Source organism: Ambystoma mexicanum, chromosome 5p, assembly GCF_040938575.1.
Source record: "Ambystoma mexicanum isolate Mex_15411 chromosome 5p, UKY_AmexF1_1, whole genome shotgun sequence".
Taxonomy (NCBI): domain Eukaryota; kingdom Metazoa; phylum Chordata; class Amphibia; order Caudata; family Ambystomatidae; genus Ambystoma; species Ambystoma mexicanum.
In genome coordinates, this window is record NC_090930.1 from 1,013,827,146 (window position 1) to 1,013,850,285 (window position 23,140).

Genomic DNA, 23,140 nt, shown 5'->3' on the forward strand with positions numbered 1-23,140 from the left:
CGTCTTCGGTCCAGTTTGTGCATACGTGGCAAAGCCTTTTTGCCCGTTTTCCACTCTTGGTTACTTCTGCTTTGTTCCCGTTCCTCTTGCGGCTTCCCATCAGCACGCCTGCCTTGCTTCAGGTCCTAGTAAGCGAAGCATTGCTTTCTCCGGCTGCCAAACATCCAGGAATCTTCTCTTGGTTCCTGGTGTGTCTGCGGCCAGCCCTACTTGCGCAACGTTTCTCCACCTCTTTGCTGGTGAGCCCCTTGGCTCTGCCACACCGGTCTGTGCTCCCAGGGACCACACGCCTTGCAGAGAGGTACGACTTCTTCCAAACAGCAGCAGACTCTGAGAGGATCAGCCTTCTCACAACAGCAAAGTCCTTCAGACTTCTCCCCATGAACATCAATGTGATTCACCCCAGCTGGGCAAAGAAACAGGCCACCTGTTGTTTTCCACCTCAGTGAAGGATACTGCAGTCTCTTCTGGGCTGGGGCACTCTGCTGATGCTGAGGGGTTCCCTTATTCCTGGAGGGGGTAGACTGGCTTCCTTTACACCTCCAATGCTTTCCAGCTCGCCACAGGTAGTTCGGATATAAGGGTCACCCTTTGCTTCTCTTGGCACAGCAGTATACAGCCCTTCCTTCTCCAGCACTAGATTCCTGCAGCCAGGTCCTCCACTGAGGACCTCTCACACTTCCAGAGTCTTTCCTCCTTTTTATATTGGCTTTGGCCAATAGGATTTGGGGAAGGACTAGACTGCTGACAGTGAGGAGTGGTCATCATTACTCCTTTCCTCTTCCTCATCCCTGTGTTGTGGGGATTGTGGGAACAGTAGTCCCTTTCTGAGCATTTGGAGGAAGAGTATGAGGAGCTGGGAAAACTGTCATTTATAATTTTACAACGCTGGTTAGTGAGATTTGGCTTTTTGGATGTGACCAAAGCTTTCCACTACACTACATGGGTGGAAGAGGGAAGACATCACAATTGCCCATTAGAATGTTGCAAATTGGGGATTCATCATGAAGGGGGAAAGGGGAACACCATTTCTCACCCGATGAAGTCCGTATATATCTCCCCGGAGGTTGTCTCCCCCCATGTGATCCTCCCTCATACAGCCACTCCCAGGGTCAGGATCAGGGAGCGGCTGCCGTCCCCTGGCCAAATGGGAGGAGGTCACCGGCGAACAAACAGTGATGACTCCTTTTGGATTCATCACGACACCCACTTCTCCCAGCACTACACGTCTCACACACAGATCACCCCATCACTGCACAGAGTGCATTGCGCACACCACCCACAGCACTGCAAACATAAACCACAGCACTACACACATTACTCCCAGCACTGCAGCTCACTTTCACCATATGCACTTCACTGCTCGTGCGCACATACACTGCCCTTAGCACTGCACAAATACTGCCCCATACACACACACACACACACACTTGCTAACTGGGTTTAATGAAATCGAGCACTGCTGCCCAATCTGTGCCTAGTGCTCCCTGTCACTGTTGTGGTAGCTGCACACTTCCTTGAAAATGGTGTATGTACCAGTGAATTGGATGTTAATGGTGGAAATATCTGGGGTTTTGATGGCAGTACCTAGAGATGGTGTAGGTAGCTGAGAGTTTGATTAAACATTGACATGGTGTGAGTACACTGGCCTGGTAATGGCATTACCTGGAGTACGATAAAAGAAATACCTAGCATACGGTGCATGTACCATAGTGCAGCATGCCAATACCTGACATGTGATGGTATTTCATTGCCATACGGTGGCTGTAGTGGTCAAATCGTGTCACTACCTGGAAATGAGTAATCATTGTATAGGCATTGTCATCCCATATGCCAAAACTATTTCGTTTGTCAAAGTGTGTCTGCAAGTCAAAGATATTGTCATGGCATTTCCAAGATGTGTGTCTTTCTTGGAGTTCTGTTGAACTAAAATGTGGTCTTTCTTCCACACACTTGTATTTTATTGTATTTGTTGAGCAGTAATGCTGTGCAGGCTAACAAAAACAGAAAACGGAGCAACCCCACGGAAACGTGCTTTACAGGGGGCAGTAGCGGTAGATTAGCAGGTAATGAATGATTCTACTTACAATGACATATGGTCATATAAAAATATACAGTGCAATAAAGGATGAGAAGAATGGAGGAGATGGGGATAATGCATTGTGTTCTGGAAGGGTCCTCCTCTAGGCAGAGGAGATGGAGTTTTAAAGCAGATTTGAAAGCAGAGAGAGTGATGGCGTTTTATATCGGGGGAGAGAATTTCAGTGTTGAGGGGAAAAGGTGCGAGGTGGGGAGAGCGGGGCAGTAAGTTGTACAGATACAGGGGCAAAGTCACCAATAGATTTGTAGATTAGTTGGAGGAATTGGAAGAGTGGACAGTGATACGTGCAAAGCCAGCCATTATGTGATCTGTGAGCCACGTATTGTAGGGAAGAGCAAGAGAATGTACAGTGTATGGGTTGCAAACTTGAAACATTTTTTAAGGAGGGGCAAAGGAGAAGATGGGGAGGCTCAGGTGAAAAACTGGCACAGTAGTCACGTAAATGGTAAAGATCAAAGTTCAGTGGATTAGTAGTTAATACAGGGTGAATTTTGCAAATATGAATTAGGTTAAGCCTAGACACAATGGTGATTATGAATTGGTGGAGTAGTAGGTCAATGTCAGTGAGAACCCCAGCGTTGTGGGCATTGGAGAGGGGGGAGGAAAGGCTGGTACATTGTGCCAGGAGGTAGATGACTTCCATCTTGTAGAGGATACCGATAGCCAGAAGACGGAGACATAAGAGGAACTGTCTATGGAAAAGGTGGGAAAGGAGATGATAAATAGGTGAAAGGAGAAGCAATGGGGGGCATAATACAAAATCCATAACTATTGACCCAATTTGACCTGGCTGTGTTGCCGAACTTCTTTGCCCTGTGTGTTTTTTGTGTTAGTCTCCATTTCTGTTTAGGTATGACTTGGTGCTCTGTTCTGCTGAGTGATACGAAAGCAGTAACCATGAGCAGGCTTCTCCTTGGATCGACTCACCACTGCACACCCAAACCACGGACTCCTCCCCAAGACTATGGCCATTATTATGACCTCAGCGGTAACCGCACTGGTAAAAATGGCACGGCTGCCGCGGGAGTCATTTTTTTTCCTGGCACCCGGCAATGAGGACTTAGTGGGGATTTACTGCCCCGGCAGTCCAGGTATATCCCAGGAGGATAGCTCAGTGGCAACGTGCTCGCCTTGGAAGCAAGATGACACGGAGCAACACGGGTTCGATCCCTGGGTCCGCGCTTAGAAACCTCTGGGTATTAAGCGCATTATAAATAACCTATCATATCATATCATATATCCCCATTGGCGGGCGCCAGAAAAAATGACTCCCCATTCCCATTGAGTCCCATTGGACTCAATGGGAATGGGGAGGACGGAAGCACTGGCACTGTGTGCAACAGTGCCGGTGCTTCCGTCAAAGTCTGCGGGCAGGTGCCGTTCCGCCCGTCCGACCTGGCGGGTGGAAAGGCACCCGCTTGCAGAACAACTCGGAATATGCCAGTCCGGTAACAACGGTGCCGGTAGATTGCCGGCACTGTTGGTACCGGACCGGCATACTCACAATGAGGCCCTATATGTTGTACTGGCCTTATTCTCTTCTGAGAAATTAAGTAGCGGTGGTAGAGTGGTGCTAGCCCTGGAATTCGTGCTGGGATATTACCTGTATGTGTGGCGTAGTCCTCCTAATGATTCGGAGGGGCAGACACTGGAGGGCAGCATTGACGAGAGTGGGTGCATGGGGAAAACCTCTTGTGTACAAATGCATTTACTCTGTAAATAAATACATCGACTCATTTATTTTCATATTTGACATTGTTGTGAAGGATTTCTGTGGCTCAAGGATCCAATGCCATCATTCTATCAGGCTTTCCCTGGCCAAACGGTAACGAATTGGCAGAAACACAAGCCAAATAGCTGTACCAGAGTACCAATCCCTTTAAGATGTGTTCCCTATTTGACCTGACCTCGAGTGCATTATTTTCCAACTCTACAGAGAACCTGTATAATGCCCTTTGTTTATTACTTTGCCTGAAGCAGTATTAGAATGTTTGTTTACTGTTCCCCAGAAGATCACAGTATGCATTACCTCTATGCTTAATGGAAGTCTGAAATCAGGGGAAGTGAAGCTTACTGGAAATGGTATTTAGACAATTAGAACATTGAAAGCTGAATTAATTAGTTAGAAGAAACGCATTTAATTTGGGAAATTGGAACAGATTTTTTAATTAAATAACTGGTTGTTTAAGGGAAGAACATAAATTAATCATAATTACAGAAATAATAATTTGAAGTAATTTAACTATTTTAATTGACTATGAAAGCGTTTTCTTTCTGCGTCGAATATTTTATGTTTACCCTAGGGGGTTACATGAATGCAGTGTAGCACATTCTATGCGTCCTAACTTCTTTGCAAGTTCCTAAAAGCATACATATGTTAGTGTTAAGGACCTTAATGTTATTTTAATGGGCTGCATTTTGCTCATGTATTGCCTTATTTAATAAAACGAGAAGCCGCTAGTGTTTGTTAGACGATGACCGCCCCTGATGCAAAATGTATGCGACAGTAGGTTATGGTGTGTTCCCTTACTTATATTTCTTGCCTCCACATTCCTGCTTCTCTTGCATCACCCTATTCCAAACATGCTATTGATGCCATAGTTCTCAGCAATGTGTGAAGCTGGTCAGTGGTGGCATTGGCACCTTCTTGGGGTGTCTTGGCAAGAAGCTTAATAAAAGTCTCTTTGTTGATCATCCTGGAGCCTTTGCATGATCAGTACATTGTGGTGATGCGGTCGGGATGATGCAAGAACAGCAGGAAGGTGCACATAATGGTTAGAAGAATAAGGGAACAAGGCATACATGTCCCCCGTAGGGGACCCAGCAAACGAGCAAGGATACAGAAAAAAAACCTTTTACAACTTGACGGAACACTTAACATCATGCCCCTTCCCACAGGTAATACAACTATGTACCATATATATCTTGTTGGAATACTTTATAACTGAGCGCTGCGCCCTTTCCCACAGATTATATGACCACTATGTTAGTACATTACATATGCCTTTAATTTGATTGGGAGTTTCCTCATGCGTGAAAGATGGGTGGTCCACTGAGTGGAGCTGTGCTAGCCATTGCTTGGCTGTCCTCGGTGCTGAAAGACTTAGTGCCTACCCTCCCTCTTCCCAGGGATGCTGACTACTTACTGTCTCCCGCTCCGGCACTGGTACAAGGCTAGTTGGCATCACTGGTGTTTCAGCCGGGCATGGAGGACAGATTCAAGGGTCTTCCAGGAGTGTGATGTTTCCAGGATGACATAATAGTATGCGCAGAGGGCGAGGAAGAACGTCATGCCATGTTGTGCAAGATTCTAGAGGAGGTGGGTCTGACATTTAAGAGGGAAAAGTGCCAAATCAAAGTGGAGATGATAACATACCGATGGCTGTGGAAGCTCGTCACCTCAGAATCTGAAACATGTTTTGATTTCATGTGGTGCAAACAGGTCTGTAAGAATCAAATACTTTTCACGTTTTGTAGATCAAACAAGCTGGCTAGACACTGATGATTTTTGTTGGAGACTCTCAGCTGGTAATGACACGTTTCTGGCTTTGGAAGATCTGAGTTTTGAGTGAATTATGTTTTATACAATTGAATTCTAAGTGAATCAAAAATGTACATTAGGTTTGAATGGATGATTATGTATTGTGTATTAGGTGGATATCATGATGAATTTTGTAAAAGTCGAATGTCGGCTATATACAAATTCAAAAAAATACGGGGCTACTTTTTAACGGGAGAAGGAATTTGCAGCGGGGGAAGGACCGACCTCCAAGGTGCAGCTAAGATTGTTCTCCGACTTTATGGCGTACTGCTCCAAATTCAGCAGTCATTTTGTCACGCCTCAAGGAACTTGGCGGCTTTGGAAGAAGTGGAAGCTGCGCCCGCCATTGCGGGTTCCATCACGTTTTGGGAAACGCGCTGTGCAGGTCTAGCTGTCGTGGCGATGTTCCCGACACCAGTATTTATTCCTTTCACTTCCGGGGTCGGGTGCGTTGCAACGTACAGTGTTTCGTCCTGTTTTCCAGCGCTGCTGTTTTTCGAGTAGTTTTTCTTTTCCGCCCGTTGCCCTTCCTTTCCTCTTTCGCCCCTTTTTTCCTTCCCTTGTTTTCCTTACCTCTTGCCGGGGTTCTCCCGTGTACTTTGCTCTTCCTCCCTGGTCTGTTACGTTCCCGTCTCTCATCCTTCCCCCCCTCCGGTCTTGTGTGTTTCTCGTTATACTTACTCTGTTGATTTCTCCCTTCCATTGTTGTGCTTACCTCTCTTGGTCCTTTTCTTTAGCCCTCCTCTGTTTCTATCCTGCTTGATATTTCCGTGTACTGACCGCTGCCTGCCTTGTTGGATTGCCTCGCCTAGCCCTCATCTGTTTATCCTGTATCGGAACCACTTCTTGTTGATATCCCGGTGTACCGACCACTGCCTACCTTGCGGATTGCCTCTCCTAGCCCTCTTCTGACTATCCGTGCTGGAACTATTCCACTTACCTGGTCTCATACCCGATTCTTGTTGGAATCTATTTCCGGACGGAGTCCATCAGTTCCTCTCCCTCTGCTGCTGATTCCGGAGTGTGTTAATAGCTACAACACTGCGCTTGAAGATTCTACTCTTCCGGGGGTTTTTGTGCCACTGGCTTTTTCCCCATTGACCAGCGACCGAGGAGGGTTGCCACAGATCACCCAAAGGGTGTCACTGTGGCGTCCTACCTTGGTCGTCCCTATCTTCAATAAAAAGGGGTGAAGACTCGAACAAAGGACAACCTGAAGCTGACTCAACGCCGGAGACTTCGAGGTGAGGAGGAAGGGGAGGAAAGGGAGTCTGGGGCATCTCAGGCGGAAGAGGAGATTACAGACCTTCCTGACACAATTTGCCAGGAAGATGGCACCATTATATACATTGCTCTAACAAGATATCCTGTTCCAATAGGACCATCAGGCAGAAGCTGCCTTAAAGTCACTGAAGGAGGAGATGGCAAAGCCTCCCGTGTTGTAGCTGCTTAACTGCAGGGCGAGAACACTCCTCAGAGTGGATGCCTAGACTCACACTGGTTAGCGGGTAGCGTTCCTATGCCCCGTCTTGGAAAATGAAGATGTTCCCATCACCTTTGCATCTAGGGCACTGGGGACAGTGGACACTGGTGACAGTGTGAAGAATTACTTAATAAAAGAGAAGGAAGTCTTCGCATGTTGCTGGGCATCCTGGTACTAAAGAACATGTATATGGGCAATCCACACACCATGCAGAGCGACCATAAGCCCCAACAGCACTTTTTATTTTCCACTCGGGTTAGGGTTGGTGGCATCAAGAATTGTGAGATGGCTGGCAAAATTCTGGAATGCAACTTCGACTGTCATGTTTGTAACAGGCAAGGAAAATCCACAGATGGACTACCTGTCCCAGTGCCCAATTGTGGGGGATGAGAAATGGGTAGCCAGTGAGAGTGACGCCATATGTGCCATAGTAGACAACAGGGTCTGGATGGAAGAATTGCACAAGGTTGAGGAAGTGGGATAGATTATGGAGTACCTGGTGGTACACAGGTGTCCAAGGAAGAGTACCAGAATGTCGGCGTACCTAAAGACGAAGGGTGAGTGTTGCAAAAAATTGTTTGGCTTGTCTCGAGATTTCCACATGGTTGCTCCTGTGTTTGCAGGAGACCCCTGTGGAGCTGGTCCATCAGAGACACTTGGGTCTTAGTTTAATGAAGTGAAAATGAGGATCTAAATTCTGGTGGCCAGCCAAGGACGGTCAAGTGGAATTGTATGAGGAAATGCAGTGCATTTGCTTGGAAAATGACAAATGCCACAGAACCAATACCCTGGCGTTGATGCCTGTGAAGATTCTTGAGCTGGTGTGGGATAAGATAACCATTGACCACATAGGTCCTGTAGGGATGACAGAGCAGGGCAACAGATTTCAGTTTGTCTTGGCGGATTATGCTTACAAGTGGTTTGAGGTTTCTTTCATTGATAATTGTGAAAGGATCAGTGTCTTGACCCTATCACAGGGTAGCAGGGACCCCTCCCAGCCTGGGATAGTTTGCCTACCGGGGCATTTGCCAGAGTTGATCCTATCCCAGAGGTGAGTTAAGTGAGTTGGGGGTATGGGAATGGGGTGGGTCAGGGCAATCCCAGACTCCCCTGAGCTTGCCTTATATTGTGAGCATGTTGGGACTTTGAAGCTTCAGCATCGAGACCCAACCCTGGGAAAAGTGCATTGGCCGATTGACCGCAGAGGACCGGTGATACAGAGAACCAATATGAAGAGTGAGGAGGATCATTACAAGGCATAACTTATAACATTAGGACAGTGTGGTAAGGACCACTGAGTAGATATGGGGTTGTTTGCAGCGTACCTGCACTCTGAAATACAGTGGGATTTAACCACCATCCAATTTAAGTTGAGTGCTTCTTCTGCAACAAAAGTCTGTATGCAGGTAAAATATATCAAGGCATTCAGTGACTGCTGCCAAGTGATGTATTGACCCTTTTGGATACTCTAGATATATGTCATTATCGTTTTTTTGTTTGTTTTTTTTTAATCTGAAAATGCTTAAATAAATCCCAGATACCGGTGGCAGCCTGTGACATCTCAGTGCAAAGTTTGGTAAAGTTACTTAATAATGGCCCCCTTTGGGCATTTCAATTGTACAGGTTAAATTTGAAGGTCACATGTTCAAATCTGGGTAGCGACAACTCCGCTTGTTAAGCTTCTTCTGAGTCTGGTCAAAGCACCATTGAGAAGGGTAGTGATAACGTTTATTATTTGCTGGCTCGTTCAGCAAATGACTGTCAGTGCATGTTCCTTCATACAGCTTCTGCTACTTTAAAATATCCGTATATATGTATAAATTATCTTAAATACACTAAAAATAAATGTATTTTAGTTTTTGTTTTCACACAAAGTAACTGCGCCACAAAGACTGTGTGGCGCAGTTACTTTGTGTGAAAACAAAAACTACCATACGTATCCACGGAGGTAGGGGCTTTGGTTCCTCTGAAACCTTTCACACCAACGCGAATTATCATTCTCCAACCTTCAGAACTTGGGGCTGTCTTACGCCGGCATGCCGTAGCCTCATAATTGGCCACAGCGAGAGAGGAGCAAGGAGGAGTGAAGGGGCAGTACAATTCCAAAATGACCTGTTAAGGAAACCCAAAGTAAACCTACGCCATGAGCAGTTGGTGTCTGCATGGTTCTTTTCCCTAATGACAATAGTATATTGGGGCCCAAGACAAACGGCATTACCTCACAGCTCACGCTTACCTTGAGCCCCGCATAACCACCTTGATTATTGTCCTGCAGTCTGCATACTATTCTCTCCATTGCCTCAACATAACGTGGTCAGCCATGGGTGGAATCTGGGAGGGTTCGCTACACGGTGTTCGTTCATAATCTCTCCCTGCTGGCTCCCACTCGCAGGATCCGTTGATGTTGGGAAGGCTGGGGCCTGGTACACATAAGTGTATCCACAGAACCAGCTAAATTTTATTTCTGCGTCCTGCTGAACTCCCCCCCCCCCCCCCTTCCCTCGATTTCACGGTGCGTAGAGTGCCTAGCATAAGGGACAATCCTGCCGAGATGCCCCAGAGAGAGTGCTCAAGCTGTTTCCTCACTTAGTCAGAAGCGAGGAGACGGGCAGGTGCAGTGCTTCTCGGTCCCAAGGGAGTTCTAGTTACACTTAGGTTTCTGGGTGGCGCCAGCCCCGGGGCCTTTCATGCTCTCCCTCACTCTGCAGTGTTGGCAGAGATACAAGGGCACCCAGAGAGCCCTGGAGAGTGTTCTTATTGTAGGGCGTCCAGATATGTAACATTAAAAAACGGAACGGGAACACAAACATGAAGGTAGGACTACACCCCAACTCCCATTGCATCCAGAACATTCACCTCCAAGTCCTCCACAATTATTTCCATTTCTAGCACTGCTACGGAAAATATATTATGCGGATTTGGCTGTGAATGTAAGCATATCAAAAACCAACAAGCTTTTTTCCCTCTTGTTCCAAGTACAGGCTTTGGTAATTGTTGACTCCACAGCTTGCTACGTGGCCAATCAGTTAATGCATGCTGTTATCAGAAAGGTTGAGTTCGAACCCATCCGTGGGGTGAAAAAGAGTTGCCTTCAGTGATGGTGCAAATTTAGGAAAATATGATCATGTGTAAAGTTTATAACTGTTTAATTGTTATGTTATATCTCTCCGTGCACCCTCTTGGGATGGGGCACCAGAGGGTTCGATTCCAGGACAGTCACAACAAAACCGGCACGTCTGGTCATTCTATCTCTTTGGTTCTCAATGAGAGACAGCATAGCATCAGGCAACCCTAGAATGGCAAAACCCTTTCACTCCATTTATCTTTCTTCTGTGTTGGCCAGAGATTGGTGGGACTCATGAAGCAAAGTTAACCGCAGATTTGTATTTGTCTCTCTCTTTCGAGAAAGCACCAGGAAGGCGTCAACAGCACAGACCCCTAAGGCCAGGGATGGCATCTGGGCCTTTCAACGTTTTCAATTGAAAGGGGACTTAAGCCTCAGGGCGGCCCCCACCAACTGCCCCCATGTTTCCATTCAGCAGGCTTGTTACACGGCAATATATTTCTTTCGCTATTTTCGTTCTTGGTCTTAAAATATGCCCTCTGCAGCACACACATTACAAGCTGTGTTTCCTGGAGCGCTTCCGCCCTTCCCTTCCCACAGGATCTACAGAGGGGTTATCACCTCATTGCCTTCTAACACTTGTTCCTCAACATCAGCCAGTTGCTGACAAGGGTTTATAGCTCTTGAGTGGGCATTTAGTGTTTAAGATCCCTGCTGGCTGGCCGGCCATCTCGTGATAATCAACGGCTATTAACCTCATCTTTGTGGCCATTGTAATGTACGCACCCTGGGGGTGCCTCATACTGTTTTTGCACTAAGCAAGAACCCCTCAACCATAATGTTGAAATGGTCTCCCACACATTTTAGGCTGGGCCTGCCTAAGGCATTCAAACTCCTTTCTGCCGTTCTTGGGGCCTTCTGCCCTTCTAAGCAAAGCCTGAAGGGCACACTGCAATAAGTGGTACTGAAAACGTTGACTCTCTCCGGAAAAACCATAACTGTGCTGATGACCTTGTGGACAAAGAAGCGCAGCATGCTAACACACTGCAATAGTCGGGAGAAATCCTCCCGAGACTAACTGGCCATCACTAACAAATGCATCCCCGAAACAGCCCCCCACTATCTCAGAAAGTAGTCGGAGCAGGCTCATCCAGACCTACCAGAACGTTGTACTGCCATCGACTCTTACTCCCTATAGTCATACGCGCTAAAGCAGGTGGTGCCAGCTTCCCCTTCATTGTGGCCAGCAATGGAACCCCCTGCCAAACACTCTTAGAGCAGAACCTTCCCACTTTGCCTTCCGCAAAGTGCTCAGAACCTGGCTGTTTTACTGAGCTATGCATACACGAACTGCATTACTGTCAGTTCACACTGTTGTCTATGTATATGCCCATGTAACTATTTAAAACATGGTCTCGGGAGGATAGCTCAGGGGCAACGTGCTCCCCTTTGAAGCAAGACGAAGCGGAGCACCACAGGTTCGATCCCTGGGTCTGCGCTTAGAAACCTCTGGGTATTAAGCATGTTATAAATAACATATTATATATCATGTACTTACCTTGTAAAAGCTCCTCAATGCCTTCGGTTTGCTGTGCACTTTAAGAATGAATACATGAATAAAAGAAAAAAAGAAACTAAGGCTGGCGATTGCTAATGTAAAGCATTCATATCCATACATTTTTCAGCTATTAAAATCGTTATGGGGTGTTAGTACTTTTATGTAAGGGGATTGATTGGAAGGGTAATGGAGGACAGTAGACAGCTCATTCTCACAGCAGTACTTACGTGTATAGTTTTGGACGTTAAGGAGAGAGTTAACTGCTTGTAATATTGAAGGTGCACTAGAATAGTATCATTAGAATGTCTAAAGAGGTTAGATGCCCCTTACGCAAGTAGGTTTAAACAGTCTCTGAAGTTGGCCTCTCTCAACATTTGATGGGTTAGCCCTCTCCCCAAAAACGTTTTGCCTATTTGCATCCCTGATTGGGCATCACGAAACTCTGATTATTCCTTGGAAGGAAAAACTTTATTGTACTGAGACAAGGAAAAGGGTCTATGGAGGAATAGAGTGTAGATCAAACAGAGAACTGTGAAATTGCACCGGGTAAGATCCACGGCAACGTGATAAAACAGAGGCAGAGACTGGGAGGAGAGACGGCGCGTTCCTGCGAGCTACGAATTTGTTCACAGGTGTATGTTGGAGAAGAAGTGGACATGCAGCGTCCTATACCAGAGTATCCTAAAATGTCCTAAAACTTCAGTCGGGGACACTGGCGAGAAAGTAGAAGGAAAAGGAGCGAGAACACGCAAGTTACGAACTTGCTCGCAGACGTATGCTGGAGGAAAGCTGGATGCACGGTATCCTATGCCAAAGAGAATCCAGAGTGGAATTTTAGATGTCCCGCATCAGGAACGGGAAGAAAGGAGAGAAGCAGAGGTGGACGCGAGGCGTCCTCTTCACGAGTGAGAGGTAAATGGTGGCCTGTACGCAATCAAGCAGAGATGGACCAGCAGGTCTGTGAACAATGCCGATACCACTTCCTTTGATGCATTACAGAACAAACTGGTAAACGAGAGACCGGAGAGGTCATATATGTAACCACAGGAGTTGTGTGGTACCTAATAATACGCCATGCACACGTAACCACTTTCTGGTATTCAGAATGGACTCTCTATACTGGCATGCCCCAGACACCATCCCATACCCTTCCCAACACCATTTCTCCCAGCAAAGCCACCATTTCCAAATAGCCTTGAACATGTTCAGAATACCAATGCTTCATCTAATTCTCCTCTTAGCAAAGGCATAGCCTCTAACCAAATAGTAGACCTCGCACTCAGGTTCTCTACAGATACTAACCCTATTGTGGGTATCAACAGAACCACTCGCCTCAGATCACGCACCAAGCCTCCCTATGCTCACCTCCCTTTTACACCCAGAACACCTAAAATTACACTCACAATGACCCTCTCCAAAACAAAAAAAATGAGCTACCTTCTTCCCTGATCACCAAGAAAAATACATACTCCACACAGCTTCAGACGCCAAATAGCGACAGATCAGCTACCTCTAAGCCCCCGACTAGCCTGAAAAGTGCCCTTATTAATGCACGATTATTAGGAGTCCATGCCATTGAAATTCATGATCTAATCATTGAACAAAACCTTGACTGAATTATAATCACAGAATCCTGGCTTCACCAAGCCTCAGGACCTCCACTTGCACTAGCCATACCGCCTAATTACAGCATACTTAGAAAGGATAGAACCCATACCACAGGATGTGGTGTCACCATCATAGCACGGAGCAACCTACAAATTAGATCCAGCCCTATCGAAGACATCTCTGGCTATGAAATCATGCTAGTCAAACTCGCCTTGAATGCTAACACCACAAATTAACATCATAGTGATTTACCAAACACCAAGCGCCAACAGCCACCCCGAAATAGATATCCCACTACTGATTACACCTCTTATTAAACTCAATACTAAATGTATAATCCTTGGAGACTTCAACCTAGGATTTAACGCTGACAAAGACCACAAAGCTGCTTCACTACACCTAGCTGTCAAAGACATGAACTTCACCCAACTGGTGAATGAGTCCCACATATCAAGGGCAGAATCCTGGAGTGGATACTGTCACTTAACACCACCCTAACCATCGACCTGATCACCCCCCTCAACTGGTCAGATCATTACTGTATAGAATTCACTTTCATGAGCGAGGAACTCCTTCCTCCCAAGACCAATACTACGGATACCGTTGAAGCCAGAAATCCCAGTAAACTCAAGGCAGAAAATGTCACCCCTATCCTCATCAAAACACTTGAATCTAATCTAGTCAACCGCAATGACCCCAGTATCATTGCAGACTACTACCACAAGTGCCTTACCCTCACCATCCAATGAAGTTGCACCTTTGTCAACTAAAACGCGACGAATTGACAAAAAGACCCACTTCTGGTTTTATGAAGAACTAGCCTCCCTAACTAAAACCAAACGATCCCTTAAACATGCCTACACTAAACATCCTACCCCAGAGACCACCAAAGCGTTCAAGGACGCTAACAAAAATCTATAAAACAGCTATCTTTTCCCATAAAGCCAATGGCTTTAACACCCGCATCAGCAATGCCGCATCAGACTCCAAAGAACTCTTCTCCATTCTCAGGGAATTAGAAAATCCCACCCCAAGTACAACCCTCATCAATTCCAGCAAAGAATGGTGCACTACTATTCAAGACGCATTATCTGCTAAAATTGTCCTATTACAAAATAAAATCTCTGCCAAAAGACTGGCATTAGTTGACAAAAACACCACCACATCCAACACCATTCCCACCCCCCCCCCCCCCCTGAAAATCCCAACTCTTCCTTCCAGTTCTCCCTGGTCACCCAAGAAATGGTATTTGACACCATCGCCAAACTAAAAGCCTCTAATTGCAAAGGCGACAGCATACGAGCCAAACTAGTGAAAGCTTGTGTCACCACTCTCCTCCCAACCCGGACAACCTTTATCAACTCTTCTTTTAACACCAATACAGTCCCAGCAAATATTAAAAATGCCTGGATCACCCCCTCCTAAAAAACATTGGACCCAACAGTACCCACTAATTATCGACCAAAACAATGGTCCCATTTCCACTGAAACTCATAGATAATATAGCATATACACAGATACAATCTCATCTCGAACAGAACCAGCACCTAGGAACCAGACAATCAGGCCTAAACATAGCACAGAAACGGCCCTTTTGGACCTAAAAATGCAGATGGACACCATCAGGGACCAAGGGAAACTCTGTATGCTGCTGCTACTAGACCTCTCTGCAGCCTTCGCCTTGTGGACCATGATAAGCTGTGCACCTCATTAGCCAATGACTTTAATTTCTCCAAAGACGCAATGCTATGGGTCAAATCTTTCCTGGCTGAACGGACATCTGGAGTGACCATAGGTAAGGAAGCAGCTGATCCCATATCAGTACCCTTAGGAGTACCCAAGGGCTCGTGCCTCTCCTCTACACTCTATAATGCCTACACAAAACTCCTCTTCTCTGCCTTTGATGACATGGGTGTCATCTATATGAATTTCACAGATGACACCCAGATCCTCATACCCATCACAGGGATTTATGCCCAGGATATCATTACCATTAACAAAATATATGCTATCATCCAGAACTGGATGGCGCTAAATAGCCTCTGTCTCAATGATGAGAAGGCAGAAATCCTCATTGTTGGATCACCAACCAAAATAGCATCACTCCATGCAGATTACAACTCCATCAACATAGATGGATCTATGATTCCAGTCCTCAAGCAGGTAAAAACACTAGGTGTTCACCGTGACGCTAACCTCAACATGACCAAACATATCAATTCCTTGTGATCATCCACGGCGTACACAGCCAAACTGATTGCTTTAAGTTGACAATTGTTGATACCGTCCAACTGCCGTACCCTGGCCAGAGCCCTAGTATTATCGAAGTTGGACTATTGCAATCTGCTTCTACTAGGGACCTCTAACACCAACCTCTGCAACTCTTGCAAAATAAAGCCCAAAGGGCAGCATTCGGGATAAAAAAAAAAACATGATCACATCTCCAAGACTAGGAAGGATGTCCATTGGCTACCTATCAAAGCCAGCATCATCTTTAAAACTTTATGCATCGTACATAAGTGGCTGGCCAAAAAAACACCCCTTTATCTGAACAACACCCTTCATAAAAAAGAAAATGTCAGAACGCTGAGATCTAATGAGTCATTTCCTTGTGTTACCCCGCTACAACAATACCAGAGCAGGGGGCAGCAGCTTCCAGGTCTTATCCCCCCAAACACTGGCACTCCCTCCCCATCAATCTCAAACTAGAGACTTCCTTCCCTGGATTCAAAAAGTAACTAAAGACATGGTTGTTCAATCAATACTAGCTCACTGCTGAATGGACACCAGTGCAACCGCCTGTATTTTGTATATACTGATTACCTTTGCTTTGTATGAAAAAGTTTGTGTCTCATTATTTACCTATTTGCTCTTAAATGTATTACCAATTACCAAGCTGTCTGTAACCACGCCGTGATACCCCAGGGTCTGCGCGTGTAACAAATGAATAAAATAAATACAAAAGGCCAACCTAACAAGTGCAAGAGAAGGTCCCAGCCAGTCTAGAACCCCAGTGACATTATCCCTGAACACAACAGGCAAAGGGGAAAGCGGTAGGGGGCGGAAGATCATTACTGGAACGCTCCGACTCGTCCCAGTGTAGAGGAGGTCCCATATTTGGCCTGCACTCTAGCCACCCATTTTGAGATACCAGAAGCATACTCGCCAAGATATGTGAATTATAAGGAGCAAATAAACCAACAGAGAGCCACAGTGGGGCTCTGTCCAGTACCCATCAGAAGGACTTGTATACCTATTGAAGCGCCAATAACCAGGCAACCATGGGCTGCACGGTACCCATTGAGACAACCATACCAGCAGATGACGCGAAATGAAGAATACTTACAAACTGTCCCTGAAGAGACCCAAAGGGCCTTAATTGGAGGTGAATGGTGACGACACAATGGCCCGAACAGAAATGACAACCAAAAAGGTGATAAACAAAGACGAAATGTTGCGCATAATGATGTAATAGACAGAAGAAGAAACGATGCTGAACTTTAATGAAACATAACCAGTGAAAGCAGGATGGAAATATGTAACTGATTAAATGCCTGTAAATAGGCTTGGAACGCAAGAAGCTAAGGAAACGGTACAGCTTGCAATGCTTAGTAGGAGCATAGAGCGGCAAGCGCTAACTATATATATCTACCTCAAGAAGCACATTATACAAGTGCGACTCCATTTTACAAAAGCAGAATTAAGTCTAGGATGATGGAGGACAAACAGGCCAGGATTCATAAACTAGCTCAAAGTCAGACTAAACAGCATAATCGAAACTCAGTAAGAAGTAGCTCATGGCTAGGAATTCGGGGTCAACCCAAGGAAGGGAGGAGAACAGCAACTCTGAAGAATTTAAACTTAAGAGCATAGAAGCCTGTCCTGCGAAGGTCGAGATGAGGAGGCCCGGCAGGTGGCGAAGCCGAACAAAGAATCAAATACACAAATAGAGGGAAAATGAAGCCGATTCACAGTGAACTGACACGTGACCAGCCAAGCACAGAGAGGTACCCATGTCTGATGTCATCCAAACCCAGAGGATGCCATAACTTCTCCTGATGATAAGAAGCTACAGTTTTGAGGCCATACTCTGCCAACTAATTGACACATAGCCCTAAAGTGCTGATTGATGGAAGGGTGGCAGGGTGAATCTTGGGGCACTCCGCATCTGGGTGTCCGTTCTACATGCTGCTAATTAAAGTGGAGATTTATGCCTAGGGGTGTAACCCACCCAATCACAATGGACCAAATAATCTAAGGTCCTATAGCTAGTAGAACCAATGAGACGTCGTACTTGTAGTGACGTCTATCACGAGTGATGTAGAGGGATGGGCGTAGACACCCACCCGATAACACGCTCTGTTACCATATACAGATATAGTACCTATACTTAAGTTACCTTTTCCAACCAATAGAATTACATGACAAACTTTGAGTGTTACACGTCAAATGATGATGAATTTTGCCTATAAGAATTGCTGTTTGAATGAAGAATTTGGGAGTTGAAGCGAGACAGGCGATTGCATCACTGTTGATTTCCATTTGTTTCCCTGTTTTTGTACTCGTCATTAAACGGACTTCCCTTTGCCAAACCATTGACTTGTCCTTACTGATTGGTGTTGGAGTAAGAGAATCCTGCACCCCATCCTCCTCAAGGTGCAGCTATCTCGACTTAAGGTACTGGAGGGCAAGCTCTGAATCTCATGGGCCCGTTCAGAGGTCGCTCCGCCCTCTTGCATACCAGTCATAATAAGTTATTGGCATTGAATGAAGAGAAAGAGAATCATTACTCAAACGCTTATACTCGTCCCAGTCAAGTTAAGATATTGCATTGAAGGAAGAGAAAGAGTTATTACTGGAATGCTCATACTCAAAGTATTGAGATTCAATTAAGTGAAAATGGATCATTACTGGGCCACTCACACTCATCCCAGATACAATGTTTACACTCCATGAATTCAAGGAGAAAATCCTGAGAGATTACAAAATAGGAAACACTATGGTAAGAGTAAATTTGAGGAGCAGATTGAAACAGAGAATAAGAGCCAAGCCCAAAGGGAGGAAACCAAGACCTGTGAAATAAAGATTGAGAACCCAAGAAGCCAATGGAAATGTTCTGATAAAGTTATCCTTTTACTTATGAAAGGAAAAGGATAAATACAAACGAATAAAAAAGAAACAAAAGAGTAATCACATGAAGGAGAAGTTTGAAAACCTGAAGAAACCAGTATCAGAATTGTATGACTTGATGAAAGTAGTTACCAAGAACTACTTGAGAATGTTACTGAACTGAACTTGGTGAAGAACCAGCTTACAGTCGAAGGGAGTCATTCTCCTGGTTTTGTTCTAATAGTGGTAGGGTTAGAATAGATAGGTTTGACAGTGGGCCAATTCTGATTTGGACTCTCACTGACGAGCACCGTAGTTAGTTCTGTTAAGTAAGGAAAACCCTTAGCGTATAGGTATTTATTATTTTCAGTTATTAAAAATTGGCAGTGAGATGGACATTTTGTGTCCCTCTTCTGACCCGCCACGCTGCTTTCATTATTTATTATCTTCTACAAATACATCATGATAGAAACACTCCAATCTGATCATGCATATTGGCAGCCCGCATAATATACCTACAGCCATTGATATTGCTAATCCCTCCTTGCCTGGTTTCATTTTTGCTAATCACTTGACATCTGTTCAAAATTGCAAATTCTGCTCGGGGAATCTTATTCCGAAGCCTGTCTCATTATCATTCTTGCTAATCCTGTCTGATATTACTCTGCAAGGCACAGTCTTCTCGGTCTTGTTGGTCACACTTAAAAATGTGCCTGAAATGAAGAGTCTGGGTTCCGATTAAAAAAATAATAACCACCTTACTGTAGAAACCCCTTCAAACTGCTTTAAAAATAGTTGTGCTTGCTTAGTTACCCTATACGTTGTCAAGTGGGAAATATTTCACAGCGATCAAGAGTTTGTGGGGCATTTCTTGTGTGGTTGAAGATTTGCAGGTCTGTATGTTTTGTGGGAAATTTCTTGTTTGGGGGAATATTTTGCAGGGCTGCAAATATGTTTCATGAAACTGTCCTTAAATTAGTAAAAATGTGTCGAATTTTTCTCAACTCAGATTGTTATGCAATCGGCATTAAGAGTTTACAAGACCAGTAACATTCACATTTGTAATGTTCAGTGTGTAATGAACATTACACCCTTTGGAAAGTTGAGGGAGTGTGGCTATTGGCCAATCTGTGAGCTATACGAACTCGTACAGAGTGGAATTTCTTGTGTAGCCCACAGATTCCCCAATCTACCTGCGTGTTTTCTCAGATCTCACTACCTGCTGCCCCAGCCAGAACTGCCCCATGTGCTCCACACATACAGAGCACCTACGCCAGACCCTGCTCATATTGATTCGTTTGCCCCTCTGTACCTCTGTCACCACAAGCTGCATCGCACACCTCATGCCCTCGCGGCTTCTCTCTCAGGTCACCAGCTTCACTAGTCATGCGGACCACGTACAAGGCAGCCCTCAGCCCTGCCTCATCTCCCTTCCAGCAGCCAATTCCCTGCAACCGCCCAGGTGAGCTCCACGTTCCACAGGCCTAGGCTTACCCACATTATATTTTAATTCCAATTTGGGGTCCAATGCGGCAACATTTTTTAAAATATGTTGGTCAATATTTCTGAATGTAATAATGCTGCAAATTAGTTTATGTAAATGTCAGCATAACTGTTTTCATTTGAGGTATTAAAAATGCATAGTATAGGCTTGTGCAGATTTGTAAGGTAATGTTTCATCTACATTTCACCCCTACAGTAACAACGGGACGAAAGGGAATGACGATTGTACTTTCTTTTCTGTTCTTTGCCAAGCCATTCACTTTCCAGTAAGTATATACTTCGAAGTTAAAATAATGGTGTGTTTGTTCCTTTCTTATGTTATGTATAGGAGTGCCAGTAGTTAGATTGCATTATAATTCTCAGTCGTTTCCATTTCAAATAGCCAGATTCAGGTATTCTTGCAAAAAAAAATGTACTGCATTTAAAAATATTTTTTTTAAAAACTCTTGTAGCATATAGCTTTAAAGCCTAAATGAAGTTCCGGAATACTGCCCCAATGTTCAAATGCCATAAAGGTTTTATTTTTGTTTTAAATTGTTGCCGAGTATTGAATATACACATTCACGTGGCCGGACTACTGTAAAGTAAGGTTTAAACAACAAATGCTGATAATGTTATTATGTGAGTGTATTAAACGGGTGCTTCACTTTTCGGAGGCAACATTTGAACATGGATAGATCTTGAACACACCTGCTTGGGTCCAAACACTTCAAGTGTATTTGCTTTCACTATAAGTGCAAAGAACACACAGGGAGATGGGCTTCCCATAAATCGTGTGAGATAAATGATTGTACAGGTATAGCCTGTGGGTTGATGAGGTTGCAATTTTAGAAAGAACTGTAAGCAAATATGAACGGATAGAAACCTGTATTGGTCTCCTTTATAATGTAAAACACAGTAGACAAGGCGTGCCCCAAAGTTAAGCTCCAAAAACGTTTTTAATTGAAGTTCGGCTGAAGTTGATTTATTTTTCTTAGGGCAAACAATTCCATGTTTTCCTGTTAAAAAAAAAATGCATTAAATCAGGTCCGAGAAATGAAGCGTGAGTGCAGACTGTATTACAAAGGGTAAATACAACTTGAGTGCGTTTTGATCATATACCAGACTAATGTGTATGCGTTTGTCTAGAGAGATGAATCAGTGAAAGGTGACAAGGCTGGTCTGTTTCTGTGGCACAGATCAATTCAGACCTGCATCTGCTATTGTGGTGGAAAGTAGGAGGTAGCAATCAGAAGTAAAGTGACCTCTTGGGGAATTATAGCCTTCCCGAGGTGTGAAGTGGTCAAGCCACGATCAGAAGGTCTTCGAGAGGAGCTGCTTTTTCCTACTTGTTCTGACTCCGACGTTGTAAACGGAGTGCATAGCGTTTTGAATTCCGGCTAAACCGTGCGTGAGCGCTGCGTGAAGTGGAGCAGTGGACACATAGTCTGGCAGTCCCACAGGCACTAGTTATGAGTCCAGCGGCTGGCAGGTATTTGTTAGAGTCCAGATAGATCTTCATTTGTGGACCATGGAAAGGGGCTACAATTTACACAGCAAAAAACGGGGTGCAAGGATTATAGCCACCCCGACAGGCATGTGCCACCGATAGCACTGGGCAAGATTTAGACTGATATCAGGCAGAGGGATGAGTGGCTGACTATGCCCTATTGCTGCTGGGCTTTTGTGAAGAACTTTCCTGTTGACAAATCATCCCCTTTTCCTGTGGGCCAGTCTGCCTTGGGGTAAAGACTGATGGATGTGGGAACTCTCTCTGTGATGGACCAAGTCCCATAGTTGCTAATGTAGTGTACTGCAAGTCTGAGGCATAAGAGTACTCTGTTCATTTTGTATAGAAGAACTTCAGAGCTCTGTATCGGTTGTGTGATGGGCTGGATGAGTAGACTCGAGTAATTGTCAATTTTTCAAATGTGAAAGATTAGCCAACTACTAGCAGATTCATCTGAGAGGCCAGTTGGTTGTGGGTAGACATTGACATGGAAGGCAGTGTAACAAGTGCCTGTGAGATCTCACTCTGTGTCGGCCTTTTGGAGGTACATATTTAGAGGTACCATCATGCATGGTGAGTGCGTTCTTCTGAAAGATCTGTGGCCCTTTTGTAGTACTGGTGGTGCTGTCTGTCTAAATGGGGGAGAGATTTTTAATGCTGATTTTAAAACCATGTTTTGTTTTCCAGCTGCTGTGCAGTGTTTATTCACTTTTGTGCTGTACTGTGGTTAAATGATACAAATATGATCCTAATTCATAACATAGATTTAAATCCGTTTTTTTCTTGAAATTGTTACATACAACCTTTACTTTACAATCTTACTTCTTGTTGTTGACACATCAGAATGGGTCTTCAGCAATGGCAGGGGCCAGTGTTTGTTTAATACTGCTTAGTTCCTCCAGCTCCAGAGAGAAATATCTGAGCTCACTGGCATTTAAACGTGCCGCGCATGTGCAGTGCACATTTCTTTGTTTTTTGTTTTATACACAAATGTTACATGCCTTTGTGCTGAAAGCGCTTGCATGGTATATCCCAGCATTTGGTACATATCAACCCCTAAAAGTGGGCACAGTGCACAATCCTGTAGCTTTTGTTTTCCACAGACATTCTGCACTTCAGGGCACTACACAAGTGGAGTGTGTTGATTTGCTAGTGCTCACAAATTGAAAAACTGGGTAGAGGCCACGCTAACAATTGTAAACCTTGATTCTGCAATGGATAAATCTAGTTTGGAATGTCGGTGTGTAAACACGCTGCCAACTTCCTATTCTTCCCCGAGCTGCCGAATCGTAATGAAGGAGTGGTGCAGAAGGAGGGCAATGTTGCTTTCCAGTGGAGAACCCAAGCGTAGCAAGGCCACCAACAGAGAGGTGGTCTTATTCCCATCCCTCACCCCCAAGCATGTTTACAGAAAATGATGTTTGTCTAATAAAAAAACAGATCAGTACAAACCCTGCCAATGCTCACTCAAATGCTTTGTGTTCTGAAGGAGCCTGGCTGCCAGCAATTGAAAACCGCTGTTCAACGCAGGTCATGAAAAAGAGATTTGTCTTACTGATTTGACTGGGAGCGACCATCCTCTAGAAACTGGGCACCTTTTGGAGCTAGTCGGAGGGTGTGTGCCAATTGTTTAAACTAGTGATATTTAAGAGTACGCTCTGATTGTGCTCTTCTTTAAGGCTGC

The 23,140-nt window shown here is 44.9% G+C and overlaps 1 protein-coding gene across 5 annotated transcripts in view; it reads left to right on the top strand.

Moving 5' to 3' along the window:
- Positions 1–23,140, top strand: part of SLC35B3 (solute carrier family 35 member B3) — a 627,346-nt gene that overhangs the window by 568,324 nt on the left and 35,882 nt on the right. For all 5 annotated transcript variants that reach the window (XM_069613487.1, XM_069613485.1, XM_069613486.1 and 2 more), the window contains one exon: positions 20,164–20,233. In XM_069613487.1, the coding sequence (XP_069469588.1) occupies positions 20,164–20,233 (70 nt within the window). The remainder of the gene's footprint in view (positions 1–20,163; positions 20,234–23,140) is intronic.